Raw genomic sequence first — 16,714 nt, forward strand, 5'->3', positions numbered from 1 at the left:
TTTATCATGCTATTTTCCAATTTCTACTTTCAAGCCTGAGCCAAAAAAGGGAGGAAACATAAGTACACATGGATAAAAAGTTATAGCTAGTTCTTATCGTTAATGCTTATAAGCTTCTAAATTAAAATAAATGGAAGGAAGTTGGCATAAAACTAATTTTGGGTGGTAATAGCATGGATGGACATGGGCATGTATGTCAATAGAGTTATAGCATTAAGGTTATTTGTACCTACAAAATTTGGGGACAACCTTAATCCTTACCAGAAATATTAAGATATATTCTTGATAATTTTCCCTTTTTATGTATATTATTTTTAGATTATATAATTTCAACATTTACTAGTGAAATTATTATTTTCATGAATGCATGTGAAAAAGTATTAAGTCGTTTTCCATTCCATGACTGTGCCATATTTTTGATAGATCTTGCGGCCTGATTTTTTCTTCTGAAATTAAAATTGAGGTAAGATTTAAAAACGGATAACTCCCACTATTATTTATCCACTATGACAAAACATATAATAAGGTCTTATCTTTTTGTTTTTTGTCTTCATCCATATATCCACCAGCATTAATTATAAATTTATCATCCCAAATTTTTTAGATTACATAATTAACTCAATCGATTTGATGCACAAGAATTCTGAAAATTTCAACCACATCCTCTCACTGAGGTGGATATGGAACCAATAAGAATTTGCGTGTTCCCACTTTCAAACTCTTATCATTTTTTTTCCAAATAAGAAGATAATTCTCACGCGTACGTATTTATTTATTTTTAACTAAAAAATTCGGGTGAGACAGGTCGCATCGAAGAGATGGGTTGGACCGCAATCGAGGCAGGTTGGGCACGGATCGCGGATTATAGACGGATTGAAAAATATGAATAATTCAAAGTAATTATTGTTGTAATGAAAAATAATAATCAATATAAAAAATATAATATTTATAAAATATTGCTTTTTTTCACGATAATTGTTATTTTTACTCACGATTTACTAAAATATTTATTGTCGTAAGAATAACGCAAAAACTTGGATGAGACCGGACTCACTCACTCAAGAAACGATTCGGGGCAGGCTGGGTACGAATCACGGGTCATAGATCAGTTGAAAAACATGAATAATTCAAAGTAATTATTATTGTGATCTGAAAAGTAATAATGGATATGAAGAAATGTAATGTTTGTAAAATGTTACTCCCTCTGTTCCACTATTGTTTTCCCAAAACTTTTGGACGCGAAAACTAAGAAGAAGATGTAAATTAGTTAAAGTGGTACACACATTTTGAAGGGTTAATTATTATGGCAATAAGACAATAATAATGGGATAACTCAAAATGGTAAGTGAGACAAAAATAGTGGGGCATAGGGAATACTTTTTTTCACGACAATTGTTATTTTTTATTACGAGAACTTGTACTTTTAGTTTACTCAAGTATTTATTTTCGTAAGAAAAATTAATCTTGATATGAAATGAGGGTCTTATTTGTAGAAGATCAGATAGTTTTTATTTATACGCTATTCTGTAGAATCGAGCGTTGCTCCTTGGAATCGAACCCGCACATGAGAGATGGTCAGTGAAGGAACGTACAACTGAGCTAGTGCGTCTTATTTGTAGAATAACGACTAGCTTTATTTATAGCGCGTCTTAAGAGCATCCACATCCGAGTTTAGGGTTTCTCTTAACTCGGGCTTTTAAATTTTCTTTTTCATTATATCTTTATTTTTAATGTTGTTTTCAATTATTTTAACATTAATTTCTTTAAAATTAAAATTTAACATTACATTAATTAAAAAAATGCAATTATTAAGAAAATATTACAATTACAATAATTTTCATATATATTTTATCCTTATTTTAAATGCATTTGTAGATTAAAAAATAATAATTAAAAAGTGAAATGAAAAATTAAAATTAAAACTATTTGGAAGCTACATTAAGTTGATATTGTATTGAATCCCACATTAAAAAATGTAGGTTACTCTACAAAGTGTAGTACACTATAAATAGTGAAGCTACATTAAGTTGATATTATATTGAATTCCTCCCACATTGAAAAATATAAGTTTCTCTACAATATATAGTACTCCCTCCGTCCACTAATTCATTAACTACTTTCCTTTTTGGTCCATATACTAATTCATGTCCTATCCATTTTTAGTAACTATTTATACATTTTTAATTGGTGGATCTCAATAAACAATACACTTTTTCTCTACTCAACTAATAAACAATATAGTTTGTGAGCTCATTTCTTCACTCAACTAATAAACAATACATTTTTTCTTAAAACCCGTGTTTCCTCCCTTAGGTCATGAATTAGTGGATGGAGGGAGTACATAAATAGTGAAGCTATATTTAATTGATTATAATATTGAATCTTAAATTGAAAAATGTAAGTTTCTCTATAATGTGCAGTATACTATAAATAGTGAAACTACATTTAGTTAAAATTAAAATCTTAAGTTATAAATAATTTTTATAGAAAAATTTATTTAAAAAATATTTTTTTATTGGACCGTGCATTGCGCATGCGGAAAAGGAAGCTCGGAGCGAGCCCCCGAGGCGCGGCATCAGCGAGGGGCTACACTTTGCGTTAGCCAGGCGCATGCCCACTCCTCGAGCCCCATTATATATGCTTTAATTAATGATTAAATGTTTTTAATCATTTTAATTTTAATTAGTAGAAGATTAGAAAAATCTTAAATCATCTACGAGTAGTAATTTTACTGTCGAAATAGAAGATTGAGTAGATCATCTCCATTATGTTAGGAGTTTAAACAATTATTAACATATATCATCATTAAAAAGTATTCGTATATGGACTCAAATCAATGTACAAATGGTGAAAAATCTTACAATCAAGTCATCAAAGTAAATGTAATAAATTAATTTAAATTATTTTATCTATTCATCCTATCAGTTAAAGTAAACGCCTCCTATATAGACTTTTTTTTTTTTTCCTTCATTGGCCTTTCTGGCTTATTCTTCTCAGGGATATAGCCAATATATCTACTTTTTTTTTTTTTTGATAAGGAAAGTAAATATTATAGAACGAAAAGGCACCAGTAGTACCAAGAAGATTACAAAATCATCGGTGGTTCATCATTCGACATCCACCTATGAATCCCAACTCCATCGTTAACAAATCCAAAAATTCTACCCCAACTCCACACTCTAGCTTTGATTTCTCCAAACAAGTTTGCACTCTCCCATCTTTTGTTCTCAAATCTACTCTCATTACGCATTTTCCAAATAAGCCAAGTAGTACAACACCAAAGAGCCATCAAGAGCTTCTTATTTCTTTTCCGGCCACTCAAACTAGTAAAGAACTGAAAGTGCGAGGACACGTCATATGGCTGCGCCATGCTAACTCCGAGCCATTGAAAGATTGCTTCCCATACCTTTGAGGTCTTTGGACAGTGGATCAACAAGTGGTTCGTGGATTCCTGCCGATGAAAACAGGCGTTACATCCCACCTCAACTTCACACAACATCACATTTCTTCTGGAGAGATTGTCACACGTCGGAATTCTGTTCTTCAAAATTCTCCATGCGGTAAGCTTGACTTTGTTTGGAATAGGGATCTTCCACACCTTCGTACTCATATCAGTTTCCTCCACCGCCTCCGTAGTCTCGTTTGCTTGATCTTTAATAGCTTCATAAGCGGACTTGGTTGTAAAGCCTCTCTCAATGTCGCCACTCCATGTCCATCCGTCCTTGTTACCTGCACACAGATTAGTACCAGAAACAAGGCTAAGCAACTCCGAAACTCCTTCCCTCTCTCTGTCAAATAGCTCTCTTCTCCACCTTAAATCCCAACACCATCCAGTATCAGTCCATTCCCCAACTTCACAGATTGCAGCTTCTTTATTAGCACTCAACTGAAAAAGTCTAGGAAAAGTAAACTTCAACGGCTTTTGTCCAACCCACCACTGACTCCAGAATTTAAAGGTCTTCCCATCCCCCACCTTTGGCTTCAAATTTTGAACAAACCAAAAATTGCTCGCCCCACCCGCCGCCGAAACGATCTTCGGCCACCACCCATCTCTAAATCTACCTTTACCCGCGTTTTCCAGACCTGTCTCTCCCCACTCAACCTCACCATAAATGGACCTAACAATTTTAGCCCAAAGCATGTCCCTTCCAGTAAGGTACCGCCACAACCATTTAACGACAAGTGCCTGATTAAACCACTCAATATTTTTAAGCCCCAAGCCTCCTTCATCTTTTGAAGCATAAAGCACCTTCCATTTCACCCAAGCAATCGCACTTTTACTAGAACCCCCTCCCCACAGAAAATTACCAAGTAAAGCATTTAGAGAACTCACAATTGATTTTGGTAAACAGGTAAAAGAGAGCTGGTAAATCGGTATAGATTGAAGCACAGCCTTCACCAAGGTCACTCGGCCCGCGAGAGAGAACTTCCCATTTTTCCACGAATCGATTTTCTTTCTCACCTTTTCAACCAAGTATTTCCAATCAGCAACCTTTTAGCCCTTGCTACCCACTTTAATACCGAGGTAATTGAAAGGTAAGGAGCCTACATCACAACCCAAAACAGCCGCCATCCTCTCGATCTTATCCTCCTCGACCCCAACTCCGAAGAGACAACATTTTTTGAAATTCACAGCAAGCCCTGACAGTAGCTGGAACACTCTGAGAATCCTTTTAACTGCCACTGCATTTCTTTCATCATCCTTCATCAAGAAGACCGTATCATCGGCGTATTGGAGGTGCGGAATTGAAATGTAATCATTTCCTACCTTTACCGGGTTAATCAGCTCCTTCTCAACAGCTCTCGTGATCAAAGAGTGGAGCCCCTCCGCTGCAATAAGAAAGAGAAATGGGGAAAGCGGATCCCCCTGCCGTAATCCTCTTTCTAAACACACCTCACCAGATGGAGATCCATTCACCAAAATATTCGTCGTCGCCGAGGAGATACAACCTCGGATCCATTTCCTCCATAATGGTACAAACTCCATTCTTTCAAGCATTAAATCCAAGAAATCCCACTCGACGGAGTCATATGCTTTCGCGAAATCCACCTTGAAGATAATCCTCCCTTTTCTCTTCTTAGTAGCCTCCGCGATTGCTTCATTTAGAACCACGACCCCATCAAGGATGTAACGGCCGCCAATGAAAGCACTCTGATTATCCGAAATAACTGAATCCATGACCTGTTTCATCCTATTCGCCAAAACCTTCGCAATGACTTTGTAGAGGCTACAAATAAGTGAAATAGGCCTAAACTCCTCAAGTGAGCAAGCTCCTTCTTTTTTAGGAATGAGAACGATGAATGAAGAGTTACATCCCCGAGGGATTTTGCCATTGGTGTGAAATTCAGTCATCACCTTTAAAAAATCTTTCTTGATAATCTCCCATGACGCTTTCCAGAACTTGAGGTTAAAACCATCCGGTCCTGGGCTCTTGTCACCGTCACAGCTCCAAATGGCCTCTTTAATTTCTGATTCTGAAAATTTTTTGATCAGCTCCGCATTATTCTCTGCAGAAACTCGCCGAGCAGTGAAATCTCCCGGTATCATAGGTAGGACGCGCGGCGTCTTCTTGAAGTGATTCTCGAAGAACGTTTTGACGTTCTCCTTAATGTTCTTTGGATCCTCGATCCAGTAGCCCCCAACATCAAGCCCTGCAATTTCATTCTTCTTTCTTCTCCCAACAATTGCTTTGTGATAAAAACTAGTATTCAGATCGCCCTCCTTGACCCATTTAACTTTCGCCTTTTGTTGGAGAAGACTACATTTTTCTTTGGATTTAAGGAAAATCTTTGCTCGTAATTCATTTCTCCTGATTGTCTCACTCTCGTCAAGACCAAAGGTGTCATCAAAAATGTCCAGCTCCTGAAGTTCATCCTTAAGATCTGTCAATCCGTGCTCAATGTTGCCATAAATCCTCAGATTCCACTCTTTCAACGCACTCTTCACCAATTTCAATTTCTCTTTGAACACAAAGCAGTTCCATCCTTCAATTTTAGCTTCATCCCAAGATTTCCTTACCAACGCGTAAAAATCTGGGTGGGAGAGCCAAGAATTGAGGAACCTAAAAGGTTTGGGTCCCCAGTTCTTGGTTTTTGTAGTCAGGAAGATCGGACAATGATCCGACACTGATCTCTGAAGCCCCCTTCCGACTGTGTCCGGCCATTCCTGCATCCATTTCTCGTTGACCATAAATCTGTCTAGTTTGCTCTTACATCCTCCACCAGGTTGATACCACGTAAACTTTCTCCCATGTGTTCTGATTTCCAGCAGATTACTTTGCCTAATAAAAGTGTCAAAAGACCTTGCATCTGCTTGATTAAAGACATCACCTTTCCCCACCCTTTCTCCCGGATCACGCACTGCGTTGAAGTCGCCAAGAAAACACAGGCAAGAGTCTTTGTTTTGAAGAGCAATGAGCTGTAATGTATCCCACAAAGATTCCTTTTCGGTGGTTCCCATGGGCGCATACACATTAACAAAACAACAATGCAGGCCTCCTTGTAGCCAAATCCCATTAACAATAACAGCCCCCGTCACGTTCCATTTACTAGTTGCCACAAACTTATCCTTACTCCAGACCGATAGTATTCCACCCGATCTGCCTTCTGACTCCCTCACAGCCCAATCAAAATTACTCCTCCCCCACCACTTATCACACATTGAGGAACAGAAAATTTCCATTTTGGTTTCCTGAACAAAACAAAAATCTAAAGCATTTTTCCTAACCAATTCTCCGATATCACTCTGTTTAATGGAACTCCCCAAGCCTCTAATGTTGTAAGATAAAAAATTCATTAAAAACCTGTTTCCATATCACCCACGACCTTCGGATGTCCTGCCTTTGCTCTTTGCTCCTTCAATTGCTCGATCATGACCGCGTCTTGGTGATTGCTCGACAAACCCAACTTCTTGGCAAAGAGCCATGTTCTTGTATCTTCATCTCTCTCCGAATTCTCCCAATCCGCCTCAGTAGATCGCGAGCCGCTTCCATTCTTGCCCATCTCACCCTCTGATTCAATATCAGCAATGAAATTGCCCCAAACTTGATGCTGATTTTCGGTTGCTTTTGATTTCTGAATTTTCTTCCTCGAAACTCCTCCTCGTCTGTTCGCCGTTCCTTTCTTAGAAACAACCCCCGCAGTGAGAGAATCTGGTACCCTCGAGGGTTCGCACTCCTCCCCCTCAAGTTCATTTTGAAATTCCTTCTCTTTCTCGTTTCTACTCCCTTCATTGATCTCTCTACCTCTAGTCTCTGGCTCATTTAAAGGCGATTTATCAGTCCCTTCGGAGGAAACCCGCTGGACTTGGCTTCCTTTATCTGTGTCAGAGTAATGTAAGAACGGGCCATTAGTTTCCATCACCTTCCTCTCGAGTTCCGAGACGCCGTTTTTTTGAGTAACCGAATCGTTTCCTTCACCGTCCTCTGTTTCCGACTCGACAATGAAAGCCTTCGCCGGAGACTGTGAGATATCTTGTAAAGAACATTCTGAGTCAGCATCTTCGTCCAAAGACCACACCTCCTCCTCCGGGGGAACGAAATTATAGTGCATTTCTTCCACCCGGATTTGGAACGAAGCACCGTCGATTTTACATTTCAGTATGTTTCCGATGGAGTTGAACCCAGTAGACATCTGTATAAAAGCCACGTCCAGCCTCTCTTTCGTTCTTGTTTTTTCTTCAATTTTCAGAAGCAACCCGAACCTCGCGCTTGCCGTACTGAAGAAGCGGGAATTCCAAACATGTAGCGGGACTCCGGTCCATTTAGTCCAGACAACTCTTTGATAGTTGATATCAACAGATTTCCAAGGCCTCCACCACTGCAACCAGAAGTCTCTCCATTCGTTGAGCTTATTGAGATTTTCCTCGGTCGTCTGCTCGTTGCTGCTTTGGATTAGGACCATGTTGCCACCGAGGGAGTTCAGCTTAAAATAACCTGCGCATTCACTATTTATTTCCTCTCGAACTTCCTCCCAGAGAAACTCAGATTTAATGTAACCTGTAAAAGCCCCATTAAGCCAAACCAAATCTTCTTCCGTCGTCTGGAACTGTAATGTTTCATCATCAAGTTCTTTATCATCTTTAGCACCTGTAAGAGCTTCCTTAAAGGAGACACCTGCGTGCCTATTATACACCTTCATGGTGCATGGCTGTATCTGTTCCAATTTCTTTTCTTTGACGCTATTCTGCTCATTCCTTCTCTTCTCATCAACCCTTTCGAATTTAGGTTTATAATCCCTTTGGAATTTAGGCTTATAAACTCTAACCTTATAACTGCCAATCCAAAGTTTGTTGAGGTCCATCAGTAAAGTCTCAGACCTCTCCACCTTTTCAAATCGAACAAAGCCGAACGGTCTTCCCCAAAGATCTCTCTTCCTTGGGCAGTATACATCCACCGTCTTCGCAACCGTCTCGAACTTACGTCTGAGAAAATCAAGGCTGCAATCCTCTGGGATGTTGTTAAAGAAAAAGGTTGTAGTGTCATCACGTTCATTCGAACTCCAATCTCTCCTCCCATTCAAACTGCTCCGATTCCAGCTTCTTGCCTGTTTTCTCTCGACATGTTTTGGACCAATCCCTCTTCTTCTCACCACTCTCCACTCTCTGTCGCTCACTCTAGGCTCCATTGTAGAAAAATCACCTGTTTTATGTAGTAATCAACTACAACGAACAATACATCAATCTAACCAAACAACTGTAAGATAAGCTGTCCTTAAACTTTGCTAATTTCAGTTCAAGTCTTGTCCATTCGTTTCACCATGGCACATTCAATTCATTACACTTATCCTACAATACATTCAACCCCAACAACAACCCATCTGCTTGAAAACCTTCAAGGTAATTTGCTGTCTCAAGTACTAAATTCAGTTCGCATCTATATCAACTGCACATCACCCGAGATAATGAAGTAGAAATTAGCTTTTGAATAGGAAGGCCTGACTTGCGGATCTGGACGCTGTTCTTTCAAAAAGAGTCGGAAGGCCTGGCTGGATGCGCATTCTCGCCGGACTTGAGGGCTGCGTTGGGCCTGGAGGCGTGGTCTCGCCGAAGTGGATAGTCACGCTGGTCTGAAGTCGAAGATAGCTACCACAGAGAAAGATGTCGCCGATCTGTAGTCGAAGGCAGACTACTTCTGGGCAGGCAGATCTGTGGGCGGATCTGGCGAGGTGGCTTGCGCAATTGATCCCTCCACCGGGCAACGCCGCGACTCGCGCCTGGGCTGGGAGAACAGCGCGGTTCCGAAGGGCAGAACGGCGCCTGGGCTGACTGGCGTGGGTAGATCCGGTCCAGCCGTAGAGCAGCGTCGCGCGGTTCCGGAGGGCAGAGCGCCGGAGTGGATAGTCACGCTGGTAGTGGACGAATCCGGCGCTGGTAGCAGAGGCGCGGATCCGGGGAGGCACAGGCAGCGGCGCGGGCAGCAGGGCGGCGCGCGGCGGGCAGCGGCGGAAACGGCGCTGGCGAGGCGCTGTGGAGATCCAGCAGAGAAGGAAACGGCGCTCTCTCTCTCTCTCTGCTGGTAGTGAAACGAATCCGGCGCTGGCAGCAGAGGCGCGGATCCGGGGAGGCACAGGCAGCGGCGCGGGCAGCAGGGCGGCGCGCGGCGGGCAGCGGCGCGGGGGCTCGGCGGAAACGGCGCCGGCGAGGCGCTGTGGAGATCTAGCAGAGAAGGAAACGACGCTCTCTCTCTCTCTCTCTAAGTGGGAGATCTCGCTCTCTCTCTCTCTCTAAGTAGCCAATATATCTACTATCTCTCTTTATTTTTTGAGGCAACCTAATCTACTGATAAATCTAATCTAATTTGTATAATAATTAAGTAATTTTGCTTCTTTTTTTTTTCTGAAGGAAGTAATTTTGGTTCTTACAATGTCGATATTTTTATACAAGTACTTTTTATTTATTCAATACAAACTCTAGAGTCAAGTAAAAAAAAAATAAAAAAAAATACAAACTCTAGAGTTGGTTGGCATAGATGTATTGTGGCGGACCATGCCCATAATGAAGAAAGTTCAAAGACTTTATGGGCAGATTACAATGAGCTGTAGTTTCCTTTTTCTTTTCTTTTTTAATTTTTTTTAAGGAGATCTTTCTGTAGATATTTGTTCTCGCCTGCCAAGGAGCTAGAGGAATAAATATAAAATATACCCTTTTTATTTCCTACATGTATACTAATACTAGAATACTTCTCATTTTTGTTACATATGCTACTTGTATAAATAGATATTATAGAGTTAATTATAGTTTTTCTCCCAACTTTTCACACTTTTTTCAAATATATCACAACCTTTATAGAATATCATTTTTATACTTGAACTTATAAAATATTTTCAAATTTATTATATAAGGGACCAAATTTCGCTGTTAGATTGGTGATATGGCATGACGATGGCTTACTTGCAAATTCTCTAATATTTTATTTATTTTATTGTTGTAGAAAATCGTAGAAGTCAAAACACAATTTTTTAAAAATTCTATTGCAATTCAAACACAACCTTAGATAAAAAGTAAGTTAAGATTAATTCATTGAATTTAGTTACAGTCCTAGATTCCTGGTTTTGCAATTGGATAAGACATTAAGATCTTAGAAATTAAAGTTATGTCAACATAGCAATGTTCCACCCTTTTCAGTTTCTCAAAAAAAAAAAAAAAAAAAGCTCCTCCTTTTCCTTAATTTGTGATAGTCTTTAGATAATATTTCTCCAAGTGCTAGTAGTTACTGTTGAATGTGAGTTCAAGCTGAAAATTTGGAATATTAAATTTCTGAATATGACCCATGATGCTTTTTTCCCCCTTAAAAGTGTATCCAAACAAACACATCAAATAGGTCTAAACTCTTTAATTCAGTAGTGCATCTCATAAATTATTTACTTGTACGTAATTTATAATAATCATGCCAATAATATCATATATACACAATATATATTAAAATTGGCAGATAAAATATATCCCAAGCTTTGGCCAAATAGGTAAATAACCATTTCAAGTCATGTCAACAAATTAAGAAAGGTTGGAATGGATTAAGCAGGGCCCATAATCTTCTCTCATTGGTTGGGCGAGAAAACTTAATCCTAATCTGCGGCAGCTGATTGGCTGCATTTCTGATTATGGGATTTTCTGTGGGGCCCACTCCTCTAGGCTTGTAATAAGGTATTGATCCAATCTACTATATGCCTCATTCTCACCATATATGCTTCTCTCTCTAACTTGAAATAGACTGTTTTGCTACTATTTGTCTATTTTCTATTATACCTGTTTGAAGCTCACTACCACTCTGAGCTTGGTCCCCTCTTCCACTCCTTTTTTTTTCCACCAAAATTATATATATAAAAAAACTACATGAGAATTAATTATGTAGAAGTCGATAGATGTCCACGTGGATATTTTGGAGCGAATTTATATAAAATTGGCATTTTGCAGATTTTAACCAACCTGTGCAGTCCAGTCCAGGCCGACATGAGATGCCTAATTTTCACACACATGTCATATTTATGTACTAAAAGAAAAATTTACGAGGTAAAAAAGTGAATTCATTGAAATTGGACCACACCAATCATACTCATCTCCAGGAACGGATCCAGAAATTTAATAATGATCGGACAAGATTTTACCGGATGATTCTAATAAAATTTTAGTAAAATTTAGATAAAGAAAACAAGTTAAATGTTATATAATTATGACCGAGCGAGATTAACATATATAGATAAAAAAAAATTAAATCATATATAGAGGTAATAAAAAAAATTGATTGGGCGAGAGAGGGTGTCTGACCTTTAGATCCGTCCCTGCTCATCTCAAACTGAAAAGGATAAATCCGTTAAGGGAAGATTATTTTTATAATTATATACATACACATATACACATAGGGTCAGCTTCAATGGAGACCACTTCCCTATATAGAGAATAGAGACCAAATCAGAGCCATTGATCTCACCAAAATCAATGAATCAGATTAATCTGAATTCTTCAAGTTTAAGAAATCCCGCAAATTCCTCATTTTTCAATTTTGGGAACCAACGAACATTATTATGAACTTACGAACATACTAATGTTCGTCAATGTGTTCGTATAAAAAATAAATGAACATACTAATGTTCGCCGATATGTTCGTATAAAAACAAATGAACATACAAATAAACATACTTATGTTCGTATGTTCCCAAAATTGGAAAATGAGGAATTTACGGGATTTTCTAAACTTGAATAATTCGGATGACTCTGATTCATTGATTTTGGTGAGATCAATGGCTCTGATTTGATCTTCATTCCCTGTATAGGGGAGTGGTCTCCATTGAACTCTTCCCTATACACATATTTTTATCATTATTATATCATCCAAATTTTATCACTTGCACTTGACTTCCAAAACGTTTACTTACAACATCACCATTTGATTTTTTGCAATTACAATTTGTCTCATGTTTACTATTATAACGATGACGTTTTACCAATGAAACAATATAAAGTGTCTGTTGTTTATGATTTCATAAGCTCATAATCAAGTTTGTATACTCTGATGTAGAGTGATTTACTCTGGTGGAGTCTTCAGAGTCAGAGCTAACTCCAGAGCCAGAGTTAGAGGTTTACTCTGGTGGAGTCGTCAAAGTCAGAGCTAACTCCAGAGCCAGAGTCAGAGTTGATTCACAGAGTTCGCATTCCAGAGTCAACTCACAGAGTCAGAGTTCAGATCTAGAGCTGTATAGTCTGGGCAGAGTTAGAGTAGCCAAGGCAGATTAGAATCAGAGTAGCCAAGGCAGAGTTCGCTCACAGAGTCAGAGTCAAAATACCTTTGTAGATCTGAAAGTCAGAACTTATTTGCATAATGGTTTTTTGAAGTCTGTTTTGTTCGTTATATTCTAAGTTCGCTATAAAACGAGCAATTGAGTGTCTCATACTCTAACACTTGTAACACTTTGTAAATTCTTAGTTTGTGAATCAATAACAAAAGCTCCGTTTCTTGGTCCCGTGGATGTAGGGTTTCAACCCGAACCACGTAATCCTTTGTGTTCATTGCAATTCTTCGTCAATTTTCTTTACAATGTCACTACTGAAAAATAGGAATATGTTATGATTTTTTTTTTAAAAGGCAATGTTATATATGTAAGTACGCACGTATGTATATATATTGGATTTGTATTCATTGGAAAATTGATAAAAAAAAAAAAAATCACCGTAGAACTAAAATGATTAGTTTTATTTTAGTTATTGATTAAGGTTGGTTTTTATTAGGTCATGTTAGAATTAATTTTCATTTGATCTTATTACTATATGAGAGTGATCAGACCAAACTCATTTTAAAATAGGATGGACAAGTTTGAAATTCTCATAACACAAAGAGAGATCGACAAGCTTGAATGAATCAATTGTTAATTTGATATATTTATTTGCTCAAATGAATTCTTATTAATTAAAAAATGACATCATGAGTTTGTCAGCCCTTATCTAATATCTAATGAAATTTCTTGAGTCAACTAATCGTGCAATATACATGTTCTATAAACTTGAAATGAATTGAAAGGTAGCCCTTGACTAATCTAATCACTTATCTTTTCACTTAATCGCGTAGACAATAACACCTCCTACACATCCATATATACATACTAATCTTTTGATCACAAAATCTCATGTACACCCGGGTGTACCGTACATCCAGATTGACCCGTATCCATATCATGACTCAAATCTTGTAAATGACATTAATCAGCTATACAAATGACACTTCTTATAATTGACACTATTCAATTATATAAATAACACTGTAACATTTTAAAATGTAATAGTGTCATTTTCAATCTTATAATGTTATTTAAAATATTATTGTGTCATTTACAATTTTATAATGTCAATTACAGCAAGTGTCATTTATATTTCTGAATAGTGTCAATTATACACAGTGTCATTATAATCATTTATACGCAATGTCATTTGTATAACATAAGTGCCAATTACATGCAATATCATTTGTATAACCGAAAAGTATCATTTACACGATTTGAGTAAGAATGCGAGTTTTGATCAGGATACAGATCAGAATTTGGGTACGAATCAACTCGGGTGTACGATACACCCGGGTGTACCCAAGACCACCTCTTTTTTTATTATGTGAATACTCACCTCAAAACATTGAAAACATAGAGTAATTAAAATCGGACATATATTTATTAGGGTCAAATTAAATCCCACCACACACAAAATCACCCATCACCATACATACTAATAAATGGTGATTATTTGATCATAGGCGAACATCACCAACGACTGATCTGTCTACTCTATAACAAAGTCCAAAACACTAAATTGCAATATTGAAATTCTAACTGATTTCCAGACTATCCAATTTAACAAAATATAAAAATATAAAAACCTAAAGACCCTGCCCCCAAAAGGGCGAAAAGTGCATGCAGCGAAAGCCCTACAACATTAAAATAATACTTTTATTATAAAAGGTGACTCTCACTAACTCTGTGTCACTGTGTGTGTGGGACACTAAAATAATTGCACACAGTCATTCAAACTCAAAAACTCCTCTTAACACAATAATACATCACATTTGCATCTCCCCCATTCCCTTCCTCCATTCCAATCACAAACACAAACAAAAACAATTAAACATATGCAAGAAGCAAACCAATCCATGGTGTCCGACACTACTCATAAATCAGTCAGAGCCTGCGACAACTGTGTCAGAAAACGCGCCCGCTGGTACTGCGCCGCAGACGACGCATTCTTGTGCGACGCCTGCGACTCCTCCGTCCACTCGGCAAACCCCCTCGCGCGCAGACACGAGAGGGTTCGCCTCAAGACTACCTCATCGTCACCGTCCAAGGAAAATAACGAGATTTCATTCTCCTTGGACGAGGATGATTCGAGGGCGGGCACCGTGCACCCGCCCTCGTGGCACAAGGGTTTCACGAGAAAAGCTCGAACCCCGCGGCGCCAGAAGAAAAGCAGCAGCAGCAACAACAACAACAACAACATCAGCAAAAGCGGCGGGAAAGTCGCGAGCGATATTATGATTCCGCTGCATCTGGTGCCGGAGGAGGAGATCTGCAGCGAGGAGGAGAGCGAGGAGCAGCTGCTTTATCGGGTGCCGGTGATGGATGTGTTTAGGCGAGAAATGAGTGATTTTGAAAGGATTAATCTTCTACCGTCGGAATCGGAGTTCGCGGCGGATGTGGAGAGCTTGCTGGGGAAGGGGCTCGAGGATGAGGCCTTTGATATCGAGGGATTGGGGATTTTCGATGACGTGGAAGTGAGGATTAAAGCTGAAGAAGATGAAGAGATTGGGGCGGCGGCGGAGGCGGAGGCGGAGGAGGGGAATCATCATCATCACCATCATCATCTTCTTCAGATTGAATTGGGAAGAGAGACTTTCGAGCTGAATTTCGACTACGCGTCTCCGTTCACATGTGATGAAGAAGACAATAAAATGAAAATCATTGGAGACAAGGACGATTCGAGTAAGGCGGAGGCGGCGGCCGCCTTGTTGAAGCTGGACTACGACCGCGTCATGTCCGCTTGGGACCACAAAAAGTCGCCGTGGATGAGCGGAGAGAGGCCGGAGTTCACCTCCGGCGACTGGTGGCCTCATCATTGCTGCTCGGTACTCTTTTTCGTATATACTATTCTTTGGGTGACTCAAACCCCTGACCTACATATTAATTAGAGGCGAAGGGTTTTACTAAATTGAAAGTTTTCATGATAAATTTCACATTTAGTGATTTTTGAACATATTCGAGTTTGTCGCATGTTTGAATGTACAAACTAATTAATTTGCAGGGTACAAGTGGGGCAATGCATGCATACGGGGAGGCGGCGATGAGGGCGGCGGTGGGCGACGGAGGGAGAGAAGCGAGGGTGTCGAGATATAGGGAGAAGCGGCGGACGAGGTTGTTTTCGAAGAAGATAAGGTACGAGGTTAGGAAACTGAATGCGGAGAAGCGGCCGAGGATGAAAGGGAGATTCGTTAAGAGAGCAAGTTTCGCGGCTTCTGCTTTCCCTTTGCTTAATAAATAGGTACTTCACTCTCACTCCTAGCTAACTACTACTTGCGAAGCTGCAATCTTACAGTTTGCAGCCATTTCATGTAAATACCCAATAAAACTAGCTAGCTATGTATATATATATATGTAACTATGTGTAATAACCATGTGTAAATTTTCTTGGATATTTCTTGCATGCAATTTAAATAATTGCTTCGTATAATGTGATTTGTTATGAGACTTGAAATTGGTACTACTTGTCACTCCGATTTTAGTAGATTTCTGGTGTTAATTATTTACATTTAATATAAAAATATCATAAATAGACATAGTATATTAACATATATATACATACATATATATATATATATATATATATATATATATATATATATATTGTGTATATTGTGGAGGAACCTTTGTATAAGTTATTTTAATATCACTACTAAGGGTGTAAAATTGGGTTGCGGGTATCGGGTATACCCTCACCCGCCCCGATACCCGCGCGGGAATCGGATACCAGATATCCGGAAAATCGGGGTGGAGGGTCGGGTGCTGGTATTAGTTTCTCAAAAAATGCGGGTATCGGGTACCGGCGGATACCCGCATACCCGCAAATTAAATTTTCAGTTTAATAATTTTTATACTTATGAATTAATTTAATTTTACAACCTACACTACAGGAAAGGAAAATAACCATGAATTCACAATTTCACCCCAAGACCACCTCAATATTATA

General features: G+C 38.8%; 1 protein-coding gene across 1 annotated transcript; it reads left to right on the top strand.

Annotated features, from left to right (window-relative positions):
- The first annotated feature begins 14,328 nt into the window (after positions 1–14,328).
- On the top strand, positions 14,329–16,198 carry LOC131025063 (zinc finger protein CONSTANS-LIKE 16-like). Its single transcript, XM_057954663.1, has 2 exons — positions 14,329–15,596; positions 15,773–16,198. Exons 1-2 carry the CDS (start codon positions 14,607–14,609, stop codon positions 16,007–16,009), a joined length of 1,227 nt encoding a protein of 408 aa, XP_057810646.1. The 5' UTR covers positions 14,329–14,606; the 3' UTR covers positions 16,010–16,198.
- The last annotated feature ends 516 nt before the right edge of the window (positions 16,199–16,714 follow it).

Source organism: Salvia miltiorrhiza, chromosome 5 (assembly GCF_028751815.1).
Source record: "Salvia miltiorrhiza cultivar Shanhuang (shh) chromosome 5, IMPLAD_Smil_shh, whole genome shotgun sequence".
Taxonomy (NCBI): domain Eukaryota; kingdom Viridiplantae; phylum Streptophyta; class Magnoliopsida; order Lamiales; family Lamiaceae; genus Salvia; species Salvia miltiorrhiza.